Source organism: Trachurus trachurus, assembly GCF_905171665.1.
Source record: "Trachurus trachurus genome assembly, chromosome: 15".
In the NCBI taxonomy this organism is placed as follows: domain Eukaryota; kingdom Metazoa; phylum Chordata; class Actinopteri; order Carangiformes; family Carangidae; genus Trachurus; species Trachurus trachurus.
Window position 1 is genome coordinate 62,002 of NC_139906.1, and position 20,891 is coordinate 82,892.

Consider the following 20,891-nt stretch of genomic DNA (forward strand, 5'->3'; position numbering starts at 1 on the left):
CGAACGCTAACGCTAACTGTTGGCGAGTTTGTCAGAACCTGATTTTCTCGACTGCATCGGGACCTTCAGCTAAAACCATAAAGTAACAAGAACCAAGGCTATTAGCTTAGCATCAGATGCTAATCTAAAGCTGAGCTGAAATTAAACATTAGCTTACTCCGCAAACAGGCAGCATCTTGTCCTCGATCAATAAACAGAATCTGATCACCAGATACAACAACCAAGCTAACAGGCTAACAAGCTAACAGGCCTCAGCCCCGTTGTACCTGTCGCCGTCTTCTTCTTCTTGTGTTAATTAGCTTCCAGCACAGTGTTGCTAATGAACTTGTAGCTGTTAGCTTGTAAACTGTAAACTTAAGCGACATCCTGCAGATTTTAGCGCCGTAGCTACAACAGTGGCTAACGGCTAACAGACTTAGTAGGTTAATGGAGTTGTAACTAGCCGGCGGTAGCTAATGTTAGCTCATTTATCTCAGTGTTTAATGTCTTCAGCTCTGGATCACTGCTAGCTGCTGCTAGCTGCTAGCTGCTGCTGGCTAGTTTATGTGAGAAGCTAATTGAAGTGATAATTAGCATCGTTGGATGAAACCAGGAAGTGGTTGAAGGTGAATGAGCTCAGAAGGTCCAGATCCAGCTGAGACCAACAATCAGGCTCAACACGCCGTTAGCTCACGAGCTAGCTAGCTCACACAGACACTGATGCTCATGCTAACGTACCTAGCATTAGCCTGGTTAGCTGGCTAACAGCTGTTAGCGGCGCTACGACCCTCCAACATGGCCGCCAGGATGGACGTGGACTCACCAGGAGCACCTGTGGACACCTGTGACCTCTGGACGGTTGTTTTCTTCACGGCTGAATGTTCGTAGCCGATGTGGATGTGACGTAACGTTGAGGCGGCTGTGACTCCGCCCCCTCGGCTGTGGCCCCGCCCCCTCGGCTGTGACTCCGCCCCCTCGCCTCCACCCACAGGTGCTGCCGCTCACGGAGCTGCAGGTGTTCTCTCTCAGCTCCTTCGGTTCCTCTGATTGTCTCTGTTTCACTTCCTGTTGGAATAAAAACAACAAACTACAAAGAGACTGTTAAACTACTAATGATTTTATTTTCTCAATTTGTAACTGATGTATATTTTAAAACAAATAAAATATTTTAAACGTAGCTCAGTCGTCGTTTTGTCTCAAACATTTCTATCTATCTATCTATCTATCCATCTATCCATCTATCTATCTATCTATCGTTCTATCTATCGTTCTATCTATCTATCTATCTATCTATCTATCTATCTATCTATCTATCTATCTATCTATCTCAATACACTGATATATAATCAATGTTTTATGCTTTTATCAGATCGACAGCGCAGAGGCACAAGGTAAAGATAAGGAATCAAACCAGCGATCGGAGCGTGTGCAGACATGGGAGGTGTTCTCTAACCACTCGTCCACCAAGCATCCCATAATCAATGTTAAAGGGATAGTTCAACATTTAGTCAAATTGGCCCATCACCATAATCCCTATAGTCATAGCAGTAGGTTTGTTACCTTTAATTGTCGGTGCAAGCTGTTTTTAGAACGGCGGAGCAGAGCCGTGAGCTGCTCAGAGCTACGATACGGAGGCTCATTATGGGATTTCTTGGTTTCCCTCATCATCAAACTCATCAAATACACAATCCAACAACTCCACAACGCTCTGGTGGACAAGTTGTGAGCTGCACATTCACCACGCTATGAGATAATAACACAACGTTACCACACAGAGTTGTTTTAGAGGGAAATACAGAGACTGATGATGAAAAACTGTCCCTGAAGGCAACGTGCATCAGTGGTTTTGCATGAACTATCCCTTTAATGATTGATCAGTATCTAATGGATGAACTTTATTGTCATTACAATGAGAGAATCATTTATTGATCATTTCATAAAACATTTATCAGTCCTGTGGTTTTAATTTGAAAAGTTCCACTTCCTGTTTTTAAAGGAAGTTGGAAATAAAGTTATTGATAAATTAGTTTTTTATTTTTTATTAAAGCAGCAGTAAGGTGAATGTTTGTGTTAATATAAGTCTTAAATAGTTATATCTTCCGACAGCAATCACTTCTATAGAGTGTTTGGTCTGAAACACGGGTCTGTCAGTCACTCTGCTCTGCTCTGAGCCCAGGAGAAAACTTTCCTTGTATCCTACAACCTTTATCCAATGAGGAGAGAGAACGGCATAAAGGGGCAGTCCTCTCTGTGTGTGCAGCCAAGGGATGCGCCTGAATGTGGTGACGTAGGGACGAGGACCAATAGATCCATGACGAGGGCGGGGGCTGCTAACTCCATCTGCTGACAAGACGTTATGGTGCGTTCAAGGCAACTCGTAACTCGTGTTTTTCCGACCTGTGAAGTCGTACCAGTTCGATCTGGTACGAGTTCACGGGTCAGAAGTTACGAGTGGCCGTTATAGTGACTTTCACAGGTAAAACAGGTCGGAGAAACACGAGTGGGTTGCCTGGAACGCTACAAAGTCGTAAGTCGTGACTTGAAGCTGTAATTTACGGTTTCAAAAGCCTGCCTGGAACGCAAAGTTAGCAAAAACGACCGGATCGCTTACTTCTGCTTTAATTAGATGTTTTGAAGCTGGAACTAGTTCCTGCAGGAGCTCAGGTGTGTTACCTGAGTGAATGACCTCATTAATATTAACACACGCTGTCGTCGACTCTCACACACAATTATCACATCATTCATCAGTGTTAATGAAGCTGCTGCAGGAACTATTCCTCACTGCTAATGTGAGCAGCTTTGTGTGTGTGTGTGTGTGTGTGTGTGTGTGTGTGTGTGTGTGTGTGTGTGAGAGAGAGAGAGTCTGCCTTGTTGCCTGGTAACAGCTGATATTGATCATCCTGGTGTGTGAATTATTTACAGTTGATGAATTATGAATGTGTTTTGTTTCCGTCGTCGCCGTGTTCAGCAGCTGCCTGACACCACTAGGCCCCGCCCCCTGATGACATCACACCACCTGATGACATCACACCACCTGTCAATCACAACCAGTTTCTTCCAGGTTTCAGGTCCGAGTCTCAGAGCTTCGGTGAAGGATCATCAGGAACAAGTCTCTCTGACATGTTGTGTGACTCTGAGTTGGTTGTGTAGCTGCAGTTTGTCTGTGTGATCATCAGAAACCTGGAGGAGACCTGATGGTTCTCACATCTTCTCCAGACGGTTAGTTAGTTAGTTAGTTAGTTAGTTAGTTAGTTAGTTAGTTCCATCGTCCTCGAGGCTGGTTATGGTTCCATGGACCCAGACTCCCTGGGGGTTCTGGTGCTGAGTTCTGGGTTTTCTGCTCTGTAGAAATGTTCAGTAACACTTTATAACTTGAACTTGAAAGGTTTATTCACACATACAACACGTACTTTGTGTGAATCAGGTCCCATTGAAGCCTGGATACATATAACACAAAACAATACAGCATATACAAGACTGCAATACACATGAAACATTAACAGTATGAATACACACACACACACACACACACACACACACACACGACAATAAAGCACGTACAAAACTAACAATACAACACATGAAACATTAACAGACATTAGACAACGTGGACCCCAACGTACCAACAGAAGCTTTTCATAACATGTAGATAAAAAGCAGATGATAATTACATTTACATTCAATTTACTATAGTTCAGATGTTCTATGGCTGCAGCTTATTTATATGTATAAACTAAGTAATTTAATGTGTAGCTTTTTCTTGAAACTGGAGATGGACGTCTCCACCTTCCAGCTCTCATCATCCAGCTCGTTCCAGAGCTGCGGCCCTCTGCTCTGCATGCAACAGACAGTCTCGTTCTTTTTAATCTTCTTTTTTTCCCAGTAATGAGGTGTTTTTTCCTGGTATCATACGCATGCTGAGGACCGCAGACCGGAACAAGCTCACACAGTCTGTGGTTGGTTTTATGGATGATTTGATGCATCACACAGACGTTGTGAAATACATTAATTTCAGTTAACCGGAGGAGACCGAAGCGATGACATAGAGGTCTTGTGGGGGCATTGAAAAGTTTACTACACACTATTAAACATTAAGCATTAATTAATACTGAATTCTTCATTTATAACACATGAATACTCATTAGTATGTAGTTTATAAACACAGTTAGTGCTGATCAATGATGAGTAAAACATTTTAACTGTGTTTATAAACTACATACTAATGAGAGTATTCATGTGTTATAAATGATGAATTCATTCGGGTGACATCAGGTTAATTGGGCCACTTTTTGGTAAATCACTTAGGAAACTAAGATAAAGCACTGTGTGACACTGAACTGTGGTTTGTAGTTAATATTGACTGTTTTTAATATCTTTTTGTTGAATTGACATAATCAAATATAATTGTTCAAGTCCTATAGCTTTTGAAACATCGGCTGTCCAACATGTTTGAGATGAGCATTGTTCAGGTGAAATGAGCCACTCAAGCAAAACACAGTCATTTCTTCTTCTTTTTTAAAGTTTAGTTTGGGGCTTTTAGGCCTTTAAGTGATGGAGCAGCTGTAGAGGCGGAATGACATGCAGCAAAGGACCACCAGAGGAATCGAACCGGGGCCAAGGACTATAGCCTTTGCACATGGGCACCTGCTCTATCTACTGAGCTAAACAACGACCCCAAAACACTATCATTTATGATAAAACAATCCACATATAGCCTAATATTATTATATAACATTTGAATTCATGCTCAATAACAATGAAACATTAAGAATGAATAGAATAACATCATGACAATATTGGAACTTGTGAACGTGTGTGTGTCTGTTTGTGTAGGCTGTGTATGTGTATGTGTATTTGTGGTGTTAGTGTGCATGCATGTGTGTTTGTGTGTGCACAGGTCACGATGCCTCCTGCTCCAAAGCTAAAACACACACACACACACAGACATTGGGTCTGTATAATAACAAGGGCAATGTGAAGATACGTAATATAGCTGGAGAAACCATCAAAACTCAGCTCTGAAGTGGCTCATTTAGCTGAAATGCTCAATTTACCATGATGCATTAAAGGCCCCATGGCATGAAAAATGTGATTTTGGTTATTTTTCCGTGCTTGGGGAGGTCTCACGTATATAGATGATATAGATGTATATAGATAGACGTATATAGATGTATATAGATGTATATAGATGATATAGACGTATATAGATGATATAGATGTATATAGATAGACGTATATAGATGATATAGATGTATATAGATAGACGTATATAGATGATATAGATGTATATAGACGGACGTATATAGATGATATAGATGTATATAGATGATATAGATGTATATAGATAGACGTATATAGATGATATAGATGTATATAGATGATATAGATGTATATAGATAGACGTATATAGATGATATACATGTATATAGATAGACGTATATAGATGATATAGATGTATATAGATGATATAGATGTATATAGATAGACGTATATAGATGTATATAGATAGACGTATATAGATGTATATAGATAGACGTATATAGATATAGATGTATATAGATGTATATAGATAGACGTATATAGATGTATATAGATAGACGTATATAGATGATATAGATGTATATAGATAGACGTATATAGATGGTATAGATGTATATAGATAGACGTATATAGATGGTATAGATGTATATAGATAGACGTATATAGATGGTATAGATGTATATAGATAGACGTATATAGATGATATAGATGTATATAGATGATATAGATGTATATAGATGATATAGATGTATATAGATAGACGTATATAGATGATATAGATGTATATAGATGATATAGATGTATATAGATAGACGTATATAGATGATATAGATGTATATAGATAGACGTATATAGATGGTATAGATGTATATAGATAGACGTATATAGATGGTATAGATGTATATAGATAGACGTATATAGATGATATAGATGTATATAGATGATATAGACGTATATAGATGATATAGATGTATATAGATAGACGTATATAGATGTATATAGATGTATATAGATGATATAGATGTATATAGATAGACGTATATAGATGTATATAGACGTATATAGATGATATAGATGTATATAGATAGACGTATATAGATGATATAGATGTATATAGATAGACGTATAATATACGTCTATCTATATACATCTATATACATCTATATCATCTATATACGTCGTATATAGATGATATAGATGTATATAGATGATATAGATGTATATAGATGATATAGATGTATATAGATGATATAGATGTATATAGATAGATGTATATAGATGATATAGATGTATATAGATAGACGTATATAGATGATATAGATGTATATAGATGATATAGATGTATATAGATAGACGTATATAGATGATATAGACGTATATAGATGATATAGATGTATATAGATAGACGTATATAGATGATATAGACGTATATAGATGATATAGATGTATATAGATAGACGTATATAGATGATATAGACGTATATAGATGATATAGATGTAGATAGATAGACGTATATAGATGATACAGATGTAGATAGACAGACGTATATAGATGATATAGATGTAGATAGACAGACGTATATAGATGATATAGATGTATATAGATAGACGTATATAGATGATATAGATGTAGATAGACAGACGTATATAGATGATATAGATGTATATAGATGATATAGATGTATATAGATAGACGTATATAGATGATATAGATGTATATAGATAGACGTATATAGATGATATAGACGTATATAGATGATATAGATAGACGTATATAGATGATATAGATGTATATAGATAGACGTATATAGATGATATAGATGTAGATAGACAGACGTATATAGATGATATAGATGTATATAGATAGACGTATATAGATGATATAGATGTAGATAGACAGACGTATATAGATGATATAGATGTATATAGATGATATAGATGTATATAGATAGACGTATATAGATGATATAGATGTATATAGATAGACGTATATAGATGATATAGACGTATATAGATGATATAGATAGACGTATATAGATGATATAGATGTAGATAGACAGACGTATATAGATGATATAGATGTAGATAGATGATATAGATGTATATAGATAGATGTATATAGATGATATAGATGTAGATAGACAGACGTATATAGATGATATAGATGTATATAGATGATATAGATGTATATAGATAGACGTATATAGATGATATAGACGTATATAGATGATATAGATGTATATAGATGATATAGATGTATATAGATAGACGTATATAGATGATATAGACGTATATAGATGATATAGACGTATATAGATGATATAGATGTATATAGATAGACGTATGTAGATGATATAGATGTATATAGATAGACGTATGTAGATGATATAGATGTATATAGATAGACGTATATAGATGATATAGACGTATATAGATGATATAGACGTATATAGATGATATAGATGTATATAGATAGACGTATATAGATGATATAGATGTATATAGATAGACGTATATAGATGATATAGACGTATATAGATGATATAGATGTATATAGATGATATAGATGTATATAGATAGACGTATATAGATGATATAGACGTATATAGATGATATAGACGTATATAGATGATATAGATGTATATAGATGATATAGATGTATATAGATAGACGTATATAGATGATATAGACGTATATAGATGATATAGATGTATATAGATAGACGTATATAGATGTATATAGATGTATATAGATAGACGTATATAGATGATATAGACGTATATAGATGATATAGATGTATATAGATAGACGTATATAGATGATATAGATGTATATAGATAGACGTATATAGATGATATAGATGTATATAGATAGACGTATATAGATGATATAGATGTAGATAGACAGACGTATATAGATGATATAGATGTATATAGATGATATAGATGTATATAGATGATATAGATGTATATAGATAGACGTATATAGATGATATAGACGTATATAGATGATATAGATGTATATAGATGATATAGATGTATATAGATAGACGTATATAGATGATATAGATGTATATAGATAGACGTATATAGATGATATAGATGTAGATAGACAGACGTATATAGATGATATAGATGTATATAGATAGATGTATATAGATGTATATAGACGTATATAGATGATATAGATGTATATAGATAGACGTATATAGATGATATAGATGTATATAGATAGACGTATAATATACGTCTATCTATATACATCTATATACATCTATATCATCTATATACGTCGTATATAGATGATATAGATGTATATAGATGATATAGATGTATATAGATGATATAGATGTATATAGATGATATAGATGTATATAGATAGATGTATATAGATGATATAGATGTATATAGATTATATAGATGATATAGATGTATATAGATGTATATAGATAGACGTATATAGATGATATAGATGTATATAGATAGACGTATATAGATGATATAGATGTATATAGACAGACGTATATAGATGATATAGATGTATATAGATGATATAGATGTATATAGATGATATAGATGTATATAGATAGATGTATATAGATGATATAGATGTATATAGATTATATAGATGATATAGATGTATATAGATGTATATAGATAGACGTATATAGATGATATAGATGTATATAGATAGACGTATATAGATGATATAGATGTATATAGACAGACGTATATAGATGATATAGATGTATATAGATAGACGTATATAGATGATATAGACGTATATAGATGATATAGATGTAGATAGATAGACGTATATAGATGATATAGATGTATATAGATAGACGTATATAGATGATATAGATGTAGATAGACAGACGTATATAGATGATATTAGGGCTGCCCCCAAATAGTCGACCAAGCACTGGTCGACCAAAAAATCATTAGCCGACCAAAATTTCATTGGTCGATTGGTCGCAGGAAAAAAAAAAACCCATTTGGAGCCGTGTCTTGTCAAAATTAAGCCAACATCAATGACTGAACTGTATAGGAAAGGTTATGGGGCTTTTATTTTGAAGAGCCAGATACAGGAAGTCGTGACGTGACACTTTTTCTTTTTTTTTTTTTACAAGGCACGGCAGTCTCACTCGTATCACCACTGTCACCTTAGCGGTGCTGTCTGAGCCCCGGTCCCGTCCCACAGCGCTCACCGGCGGTCAGTCTCTGTGTCACGGAGCGGATCCATGATGGTCCCCGCTGCAGTCAGAGACCCGCACCCATAGACATGTCTATGCCCGCACCGCTCCACGCCGCGGACCCCCTCCCCACCAGTCACACAGCCTGAGCTCAGTAACTTTTTACCCTCCTCATCTACTGCGTTTATTGGTGATAAACGGGCATTCTGCCGGTAATAACGGTGAAACCCGACCGGCTTGTTGTTGAACACGGCCGGAGTCACGAGCATTAATTAATTAATTCTCAACCTGACCGCGGGCAAAAAAAAAAAAAAAAAATTATTAAAAAAAAAAAAATTTTTTTTTTTTTTTTTTTTAATTTTTTTTTTCCCTCAAGGTGGGGGGTCGATTAGTCGACTAATCGCCATAAGTGACGACTACTGGTCGACCAACAAAATCTTTGGTCGGGGGCAGCCCTAGATGATATAGATGTATATAGATGATATAGATGTATATAGATAGACGTATATAGATGATATAGACGTATATAGATGATATAGATGTATATAGATAGACGTATATAGATGATATAGACGTATATAGATGATATAGATGTAGATAGACAGACGTATATAGATGATATAGATGATACAGATGTATATAGATGATATAGATAGATGTATATAGATGATATAGATGTATATAGATGATATAGATGTATATAGATAGACGTATATAGATGATATAGATGTATATAGATAGACGTATAAACTGCCCCATGCATCAAACTGGTCATAAACTGAGAAACACACACCGCCCATTTGTAGGAACTGTCCCTTTAAGACGAGCAGATAGCACTTCCTCCTTTCTGTGATGTCACACACAAGGTAACTCCGCCCACCGCGACCAGTTGTTTTTTTTCAATTTTTATGAATGCAGCTTAGGTTTCAGTTACTTGTCTGTGATTGGCCCGACCACATGCCACTCAAAAACAGTGAGCCAATCAGAGGAGAGGTTCTCATTCTCTCTTCTGATTGGCCAAATGACCTGTGGCTGCTAGAGCTCCAGAGAGAGGCAACAGAAAGGGGCAGTAGAAACCATATGAAGCAGATCACAGGTACTCAGAACCAATGATACGTCTTGTTAGGGAAACAAACCCAGAGAAAAGTGCACAGCATGGGGCCTTTAAGGTAGCCTAAATTGAGCCACCCACAAAAAATGCATTTAAATTAAAAATGTAATATAGATGTAAAATTCTTGCTAAGCTAACTTAGCAAGAATTTTACATTCTATCCAATGAGGGGAATCACAAAATGTATTATAAATCATGTTTTTTATTGTATATCTGTTTTTTTTTGTTTTTTTACGGAGTTATCAACCTTATCAGTTTCAAGTGAAATCTGTTTGCCAGGCCACTTTTCACACACTTCTCCTCAGCAGGCTGGATATAAAGCATTGTCCCAGAGACCACTCCAATCAATTGTTTTTTGTCAAGTACAGTTGTAGCAACAATTATTTACAGCCATCGCCTGTTAAAACCGTTAGGAGGCTCAAAGCTTAAATGGCTCAATTTACCTGATGGCTCAATTTACCCACTGTCACCCTATTTAATGCTTAACTAATGCTTAAAACTGTGTACTTATTATAAAGTGTTATCCAAATGTTCTGCATAGAGCTACAGAGACGAGGGTCTGAGTCCGGCTGTGTGAGCTCAGGTGAGTCCAGGTGAGTCCAGGTGACTTCAGTCTCTCTGAGCTGTGGAGCTGCGCTGCCTCCTGCTGGACCGGCAGGGAACTGGAGAACTGGAGAAACTTCATCATCTGCAGCTTCATCTTCTCATTTAATGATGAGAGAAATATAAATAAAAAGCTTCAGGTGCAGCTGCATCATCACATGACATCAGTGACGTGATGCTACTTTTTTTTCAATCATTTTTCTAAAATATTAAAAGTGTTAAAAATTGAAATTAAAACTCTGATTCATTTGCACACGTTCTTTTAAGAGAATATATGGGAGAATTATGGCAAAAATATCTGTAGTGGTGTAACTATAAAAACTAAACTAACACTAAAACACCGTGTCAACTAGTTTGTTTGTGCTTTACTATATTATTATACAGGTAATAGAATACAACAAGTCTTCTAAATATGACAGTTACATTAGGTAGTCTCAGGTGTAGCAGCAGTAAGAGGCCAGGTCAGTTCTGTAGAGGAGGTCACGTGACCTGGACCTGATGAGGTTTCATCAGGTCAAATGGTGCCACACTAGAAAAATATAATTTAAAATGTATATGTGTAGCTATATATATATATATATATATATATAGGTATATATTATATTTTATTCTTTTATAATATTGCTACATCTGTCTGCATTAGCTAAGTTCTTTCAGAATGTTTGGAGCAGCTGACAGATGAATTTCCTTTGGGATTAATAAAGTATCTATCTATCTATCTATCTATCTATCTATCTATCTATCTATCTATCTATCTATCTATCTATCTATCTATCCATCCATCCATCCATCCATCCATCCATCCATCCATCCATCCATCCATCCATCCATCCATCCATCCATCCAAACCCTGAAGTTTTAATGTGTCTAAACCAAACACCTGATCACTTACATCAATAACATCGTTCATGGATCAATAAAAACCAAAGAGTCTCTTTCTCTCAGTCTTTTATTGAGTCGTTCAGTCGTCACCAGACCAACAGGTTGTTCAGGTTTTGTTCAGGTTTTGTTCAGAGAGGTGAAGAACTCCTCCAGGACCTCCTCCAGCTGGTCCTCGCTGTAATCTCTGACCAGGAACATCTGGCCGTCGTCGGCTCCTCGGATCATGGCCGACAGGACTGAGACACAGAGAGGAAGAGAAGAGTCAGAGTTACAGCTCATTTAGGATTACATTATATTAATCACTTTATTCTAAAAGTGGCACAAGATCCACGAGATCCATGAGATCCACCAAGAGAACAGATTGTTGTATTCAGATGTAGTCTACTTGCCAACAATGAGTACGCAGAAATGTTGAGTACCCCAAAGTTTTATGTTAGAAATAGATAGTATGGGTCCCCAGTATTATATAATTATATATTAGTAAAATTCAAAATGGCCGTCTAAACCGATGACCAGATTTTGAAATCCATCAAAATCGGCCCACTGGCGGTTAAAATCGGGTCACTTCCGGTTTAGACAGCCATTTTGAATTTTGAAAATGTCAGAAATGGATTCAGCATCATCAATAACCCCTAAAACCACTCCAATATTGCCCAGATCAGCCAAGTCAATTTTGTTGAAATATTGCCCATATAGGCAATTATGCTAATTTATGCTAATTATGCCTGTTATGCTAATTGCCCAATATATATAAGTTAGCATCCGGCAGTTTCTGAATACTGGGGACCCATACTATATATTTCTAACATAAAACTTTGGGGTAGCCTACTCAACATTTCCGGGTTCACAATGTGTGTGTGTGTGTGTGTGTATGACTGTGAAATGTGTGACAGGATATGAAATATCCACACTGGCTTTGTTCAAATAACAACTGAAAAAAATCATTTCTGGATCTGTCAATTTGTACCTTTAATTTAATTAATGTAATGTTTTGTTTTCATTATGTAAACTGTTTTTTTATTATTATTTTATTAATTCTGTATCTTTAATTTTTCTATGTTAATTTGTCTTTCTTTTCTATTTTTTATGTTTTGAATTTCTGTATTATCTTCTTACTCTGAAGACCACTGCTGTTGTTGTTGTTAGTTTTTACATAGGGGAGGTATTTTTATAGCTTCTACCTCTCCTGCACAATGTTTAGATTTACTATTTTCATTGTGTATGCAGGTTATATAATGTGCAAATAAAAAACTAAACTAAACTGTATTTTCATTAAGTATTTTATCTCATTATAAATGTTAAACCAACACTAAGTCACATATTTTCCAGGTGGACGGTGGAAACTACAAAAAACTACAACTGTGCTGACTGCTTTACGGCTTACGTCACTTCCCCTTCCCCCATTGGTTGAAAACACGGAAGTCGCCGCGGACTGCTGTGTTGTTATCATAGACGGTTTATAAAGTGTTATTGTCGTCATGTCCTCAGCAGAGAGGACAGAGAGGACAGAGGGGACAGAGAGGACTCCTCCTCAGAGACCTAAGAGACCCCGGGTCCTGTCTGAGGAGACCCGGAGGAGGAAGAGGGAGAGCAACCGGATCAACGCTCAGACCAGAATCTGCATCGGCTCTGAGATGCTCCGCTGGCGGGAGCTGAAGGAGGAGGAGGGCTTCACCACGGACGCTGCTCTGGCCCTCATGCTGCTGGACGAGTAGGTACCCAAACACGTTACACGCTACTTACACGTTACCGCTACACGTTACCGTTTCTCTCTGTACAGTAACGTTACTTTACACAGTCTGTTGTGTGGCTGTGGAAAAGCGGACTGTCAGACTGGTGACTGTTTATCTCTACTACGCACATTGCGATAAGTTAGCTGACATTAACATTAACATTAATATTAACATTGTGATTTCACTGTAAACTGCAAATCTAAATCCTCCTCAGTTTGTATTTAACCGAGTAGTTAGTTAGTTAGTTAATTAAAGGTACAGTACGTAGGAAGCGGTGCGGTTGCATATCTGAACGTATTCTTGATGTTGCATTCAGGTGAAATGGGGCAGACGTCAGACAGACAACAGACGCTGCATGTAACAGGATAAACAAGTGTCTGACAACATGTTGTCATGGTGATGTGGTACAACATGTTGTCATGGTGATGTGGTATTGTGACAACATGTTGTCATGGTGATGTGGTATTGTGACAACATGTTGTCATGGTGATGTGGTATTGTGACAACATGTTGTCATGGTGATGTGGTGTTGTTTTAGTAAAGTGACATCCGGTTGGTTTGCCGAGTCGACGGCCGTCTGCCTGACTGCACCTGAATCTCATTGTGTTTCTCAACACAACTCACACAACAAACCTCTGGTCTTTGCTGCTGCTCCTCCGTCTCATCTCTCCATCTCCATCCCTGACCGTTCATCTCACCCACATCTATTTACTTGCACTATACATCCTGTTTTGTTTTGTGTGTATTACTGTCTATGTGTTGTTTTTAGTAGTATGAAAATTAATTGTCTCTCATTTAGTGTTGTTGTCTGCTGGTTTCTGTGTAGATATGTTGTATTTATTTCTCGTGTGTCTGTGTGTTTATGTTTTATGATCCTTGTGTTCCTGTTGTATATTTAAAGGCTGTTTAACATCTTGCAGCTGAAGCCTCTGGCTACAGTAACACACTGGAACTTTACAGTTGTGTTAATTCATCTGCACTGTCCTCTCCATTGAGTCTGACTCATCACCAGCATCTCAGTTCAATTCAAACAACTTTATTGATCCCAGAGGGGTAGTTAGTTGTGGTGGAACACATCAGACCACATGGAGATGTTCTCTATTGTGTTGTGGTGTTTATATAGTGTTTTACTGCAACTCCACAACTCCACCAGAATAAGATTATTATAACCTGGATGACTGAACCTTCACAGACATACAGTTTACTGTTGTGCATTACTCTTGATCCAGATCCACTTCTAACATGTTGTTTCTCTACAGCTACGAACAGAGGCAGCTCTGCTCTGCTGCTGCTGCTGCTGCTGACCCCCCCCAGGAACACCACCAACACCACCAACACCACCAGCAGCAGCAGCAGCATCAACACCACGAGCAGCAGCTCCACCAGGTCCAGTCTGGAGGCTTCATCATCAAAGAGGAGTCTTGTGACAGGTGCTGTGATGTGTGAGTGTGTGAGTGTCTGTAATGTTGCAGTGTGTAGTGTTGTTCATCCTGTTTCTCTGTTTCTCTGTGTCTCAGGGGGGTGGAGGTGAAGCTGGAGGAGGACGAGGTGTTAACAGACAGGTGAGTCTCTGTAGTGACGTCCCTGCTGGTCTGTCTCATCAAATCAAATCAAATCAAAAAACTTTATTTGTCCCGGGAGGGAAATTTGTCTTGGGCATAATATCACGTCCAGCAGCAGCAGGACAGGTTGTCTCACTGTGACTGAATGTTGTTTGAACAAATATAAATGTGTCTTGTTCTATGTCTCCTCCTTCTCCTCTGTCTCAGTCTGCAGTCTCCTGCTGTGGAGGAAGAGGAGCAACATGACTGCAGATGAAGAGCAGCATGTGAGTCTTTAGGATGAACTGATGCATTTATATTAGTGTTGTTGATGTTTCTCTCTGCTGACTGATGTGTGTGTGTGTGTGTGTGTGTGTGTGTGTGTGTGTGTGTGTGTGTGTGTGTGTGTGTGTGTGTGTGTGTGTGTGTGTGTGTGTGTGTTGATGTGCAGCATTGAGATGGACGAGACCTGGACGGACCAGAGACTCTGTGAGGACGAGGATGAAGACGCTGCTGCTGCTGCTGCTGCTGCTGCTGCTGCTGCTGTTAAAGCTGCTGCTGCTGCTGCTGCTGCTGCTGCTGCTGCTGCTGCTGCTGCTGCTGCTGCTGCTGCTGCTGCTGCTGCTGCTGCTGCTCTGTCAAACTGTCTCTGAGCTTTACAACAGCAGCAGTGCTTTTTTTTTTTTTTTAAGAGAGGTGTGTCCCCTGACATCAGCATTAAGATCCGCTGTTGATTGGAGGAAAGTGGCCACACCCACACCTGTCCTCTCATCACCTGTCCTCTCATCACCTGTCCTCTCATCGGTGAGCTCCTCCTCAGCCTGGCTCGGTGTTCCAACAACCAACTAAACCAGGATGGTCTTATGAGACTTTGTCCAACCTGCTTTAATCCCACTACTCACTATCTTTAAATATAAGTAAAACTAAATGTATGATTTTTGGGAACTGTAAACCAGATACAGTAGTTAAATTGAGAATAGAGGATACAGAAATTGAAAGGGTGTTTGAAACTAAATGTTTATGTGTCATTATGGACCATAAACTGAATTGGAAAATGCATATTAATCATGTCAAATCAAAATTAGCCAAATTAATCGCCATATTATACAAGGTAAAAGATATGTTGAACCAGCATGCTTTGTATATTCTGTATTGTACAATGTTTGTTCCTTACATTACGTACTGTCTAGAAATATGGGGGAATGCATATTCTACCCGTACTAAACCCATCTTTATTCTGCAAAAAAGAGCTGTAAGGATTATCACCAAGTCAAATTATAGAGAACCATCAAATGAATTATTTATTAAATTAAGAGCCTTCAAATTTATGGATTTAGTGGATTATAAAATAGCATTGATAATGTACAAAGTGTATAACAACTTGTTACCTTGTTACCTTGTGAACATGTTTAAAAAAAGGGAATGTAGATATGAGCTCCGAGGGAAACGTATGATTGAAACTAAAATAAAAGATCAATGTATTTCTGTAAGGGGTGTACAGTAAATATATGGAATGCACTTGATGACGATTTGAAGATGTGTCAGTCAGTTTATGAATTCAAACGTTTGTTTCAAAATAAAGTATTTGATAAATATGAGAGATATGGTTGATGTAGCTGACACTTTTATGGGATTATGTTTTGGGATTTTGTGCAAAACGATATGATTTTCTGTTTGATGTTTTGAATGATGTGATCTGATGAAGTTGATCATGTAAGAAGGGTAAGTAGGTGATAATAAGCGATATAGCTTCATCCTATTCCTCTTCGGTTTGGCTCTTTTCTAGTTGAACTGATGTTTTCTGTTGGACTTTTAACTTGGAATGACCTGACCCAAATAAACACATTTTCATTCATTCATATGCTGGATTTCTTTATTCTACTTTGGAACAACAGGCCCCTGAGCTCATTGTTCTTGTCAATAAAGATCAGAGGTTGTTGTCAGTAAACACCTTGTGTCTCTGTCTCTAGAAACTAAAGACTGAGACCAGGGGGCTATTGCACAAAAGTAGAATAAAGAAATCCAGGATAACTGAGTAAGCGCAGTTTGACCTAGTCTGATCGGTGCATCCTGGTTTAGTTGGTTGTTCTAACGCTGAGCCAGGCTGAGGAGCAGCAGCTTGGTCAACCAGGTGGAACTTATTCTCTGGTCAGTAGAGACAGAGATTGATCACAGATTCACCGATGAGAGGACAGGTGATGAGAGGACAGGTGATGAGAGGACAGGTGTGGGTGTGGCTACTTTCCTCCAATCAACAGGAGCTTAATGCTGACGTCAGGTGACTCACCTCTTTAAAAAAAAAAAAAAGCACCGCTGTCGTAAAGCTCAGAGAGAGGCAGCGGACAACTAGGACTGATTGAATAATCCAAAACTATAATCACAACTCAAGTTCCTTTCACAAACCAACAGTTGTGCACTTTGCCTAAATGATGAGCAGTGGAAGTTGATTCATTACACAAATTCATTATAATCTGAAGTACATAACAAGTAATACAAGTTCAAACAGCAAAAGTGGCCAAAAGTTCAACAGGTGAAAATGAATTACCAGTAGGCTAAATATAAAAACATTATGCAGTCGCTGCTTCAATAAATTGCTGATAACAATGTTCACATGAGGTGTATAAATTATTTGGAAGGTGGTTGCTCACAGTCACTCAATTTTATTCTCATTTTCTTACCTCAAGGCCAATATATTAACATTTTATAAAAAATAAAAATAAATCTATATGCTATTTTTGCTCCATTGCTTCTTATGCACAGACACAGATCTGTAAATGTATTTAGTTTGTTTAGAAATCAGGCCAATATGAACATAAGAACATGGAATAACTGTATGAAACATGTTGATTTCTGATCAGAGTGACTGCTGACTTCACAGATAAAGACTAAGCCTGGCTGTTATTATGGTCTGGAGCAGGCTAGCTGCAGAGAATAAATCACCATGGTAACTTGACCAGGATAAAGGTATCCAGCTGTTGAACAACCGACTTGAGGCTAAATTCAGCAGGATAACCAACATATCCCGGCTTCATCCCTTATCTAGGTTTTGTGCAACACCCCTCTGGTCTGAGACCTCGGAGAACTGATCTCAGGTCTGAGCTACAACAGACACATCACATCCACATCTATCTATCTATCTATCTATCTATCTATCTATCTATCTATCTATCTATCTATCTATCTATCTATCTATCTATCTATCTATCTATCTATCTATCTATCTATCTATCTATCTATCTATCTCAGCCTGTTATCAACTGTAGAACCTCCAGGATGAAGGGAGAAGCTGATTGCTGCTTGAAGGTTTTCTGCTGATTGCTGCTTCATCTCCAGTTGACTCCACTACTGGAACTCTCTGAGATCTTTTCATTCTTTGGTGTTTTGGTGTTTTTAACTCTGTTTAATGTTTTACTTTTTTTTAAATAGTTTTATGCTTTAAAAAAAAGAAAAAGAAAAAGTGTAGTGTTTCTGTAAAGCAGATTGAGTTGTGCTCTATAAATAAAGATCCTTGTCCTATAGTGTGTTGTGTTGATCTCATTCATCATGTTGTGTGGTTGTGTTAGTGTTAGTAACCAGATGTGTAAAGTTTTCTTATTGTTCCTCTGGATGCAGCATCGGACATCGGCCCAACCCGTAAACAAACAAATAAATAAATAAACAGTTCTGTTGCCTGGCGATGGTTACCAGGGAGACGTGGTCAGAGTGAAACAGGAAGTGACCTCACCTCGTCCTGACGACGGTCTGAACAGACACAGCGTTTTCTTCTTCATGTCGACGACTCGGCCCAGCTCGTAGCCGACGCCTAGCGACGGCTGCGTCACCTCGGCAACCACCACTGAGGTCACAGAGGTCACAGAGGTCAGAGGTCAGAGGTCACAGAGGTCACAGAGGTTAGAGGTCAACAGGGTCAACATCAATAACCAGTGATCGGTAACGATCGGTCCTCACCGTCAGACTGCTGCAGCCAGTCAACGTCCCGGTCGTGGATGAACTTGTCTCCTGTTGCCGCGGCGACCTCACCTGTCCAATCACAGCCAAATTTTTTTTTTTTTATTAAACATTTATACAAACATACAAATATTCAGACAATAAACAAACAATGAACAGACAAACAACAAATATAAACATATCTACACTGAAAGGGACCAACACTATATTATATATTACAGGTATTATTAAATAGTTGTTTGCATTTATAATATTCTAAGGTTTTAGAGCTTTTCTGTCTTTCATATTTTGTAATAGCTGCATGTAATATCTGATTTCTATTTTAAACTCATAAAAATATAGTTTTTTGGACCATTTACATTTATGGATAGAATATTTTCCTTGTAAAATAAAAAGGTTCAACAGAAACAATTCCTTTCCCTTAAGTTGTTTTTTCATCATAAATAAGAATTATATCTTTTTTTTTTAGTTTAATCTTGATAAACTAAAAATAGAAGAATATCACACCTTGATATTGTGGGATGTTGGAGCAGGAAGATGACATCACGGTCGACCAATCAGAGTCGATGTATGACCAGAGGATTTAACATTTAGAAGCTGAGTTTGACTCTCTGGTATAAACATTGTAGATGTCAACAACGTCTTTCTGACTGGTCCTAACTACATTTAGAATAGTTGGAGTTTTTATTCCAGATATCTGTAATTCAGTTTTGCCTCTTGTCAAAAAGAACATTTCAGATCCACAACTACGTTCTTCCTTCACTGTAACATTCATGTGTATGGGGTTTGTCATTACAGATATCTACAGTTCAGTTGCAGATATCCACTATGTGAATTACAGATATCTGGAACTGAATTACCACTAGTACTAATTCCAGTTACAGATATCTACAACTTGATTCTGACTAGTCAAAACTTAATTACAGATATCTGAACAGGGACATGTAGATATCTGTAATTGAGGTGAATTAAAGATATCTAGAACTGGAATTATGACTAGTCAGAATCAAGTTGTAGATATCTGTAACTGGAATTAGTACTAGTGGTAATTCAGTTCCAGATACCTGGAATTCACATAGTGGATATCTGCAACTGAACTGTAGATATCTGTAATGACACATGAATGGTTAAAGAGATGAAGAACTGCGGATATTGGGAATATTCTCTTTGACAAGAGGTAAAAGTGAATGACAGAGATCTGCAACACATCCAGTCTGTCTAAATGTTAACATGTCTTGTTGCCATGGCTGCTGAACTGAATTCATCTGTGTTTACATCTTGTTATACAGGGTTATATTGTTATTATCTTGTTTCACTTTAACATTAAACTTTATCAACGTGACTTTTACGCACAGGAAGGACGGCCATGACGTCATCGACCGACCTGACACGGACAGCTGAACTATCCCTTTAGAAACATCTGGATGTGTTGTTGCATAGAGAGATACAGGTGAGTGACGTCACGGCGGTGACCTCTGACCTTTCTCGCTGATCTCGGCGCTGCTCACGTGCTCCGTCAGCACGGTGCCGTAGCTCTGCAGCCGCTGCACGAGCCTCCGGTACAGCGCTACGTCATCTCTCCCGCCGCGGATGCTGCCGCAGAAATAAACCTTCATCTTCTTCCTCTTCCTCTTTAGTGTGTCCTCGCGCTGCTGCTGCCGCTTCCCGCGCTCTGTGTGCTGGATGACGTGTCACTTCCGCCGCGCAACTTCCTGCAAATAAATACTACTGCCCTGAGCGCGTGCTGCCAGGTGCATCACTGATGACGTATCATCCGTTTCCCCCGCTGTGATTGGTCCAGACGCCTGACAGACAGAGCTCAGGGAACAGAGGTGTTCTCTCCTCCTCAGCAGAAAGTT

The 20,891-nt window shown here is 37.9% G+C and overlaps 2 protein-coding genes across 2 annotated transcripts; one reads left to right on the forward strand and one right to left on the reverse strand.

Annotated features, from left to right (window-relative positions):
- Positions 1 to 11,859: 11,859 nt before the first annotated feature.
- Positions 11,860 to 20,719, reverse strand: dnph1 (2'-deoxynucleoside 5'-phosphate N-hydrolase 1). The gene is made up of 4 exons (XM_083987796.1): positions 20,513 to 20,719; positions 19,033 to 19,104; positions 18,809 to 18,919; positions 11,860 to 12,046 (listed from the first exon to the last, which is right to left on the reverse strand). The coding sequence occupies exons 1-4, from the start codon at positions 20,646 to 20,648 to the stop codon at positions 11,928 to 11,930; spliced, it is 438 nt and encodes a 145-aa protein (XP_083843922.1). The 5' UTR covers positions 20,649 to 20,719; the 3' UTR covers positions 11,860 to 11,927.
- Positions 13,289 to 15,641, forward strand: LOC310998230 (uncharacterized protein; the record flags this gene model as incomplete). The annotated part of the gene is made up of 5 exons (XM_083988175.1): positions 13,289 to 13,521; positions 14,803 to 14,973; positions 15,061 to 15,105; positions 15,313 to 15,371; positions 15,536 to 15,641. 4 exons carry the CDS (start codon positions 13,289 to 13,291, stop codon positions 15,359 to 15,361), a joined length of 498 nt encoding a protein of 165 aa, XP_083844301.1. The 3' UTR covers positions 15,362 to 15,371; positions 15,536 to 15,641.
- Positions 20,720 to 20,891: the final 172 nt, after the last annotated feature.

Coding starts and splice junctions, on each gene's coding strand:
- dnph1 (XM_083987796.1), bottom strand. CDS start 20,648: ATGAAGGTTTATTTCTGCGGCAGCATCCGCGGCGGGAGAGATGACGTA. Junction 19,105..20,512: donor CGCCGAGATCAGCGAGAAAG/GTCAGAGGTCAC, acceptor GTGATTGGACAG/GTGAGGTCGCCGCGGCAACA. Junction 18,920..19,032: donor CTGGCTGCAGCAGTCTGACG/GTGAGGACCGAT, acceptor CTGTGACCTCAG/TGGTGGTTGCCGAGGTGACG.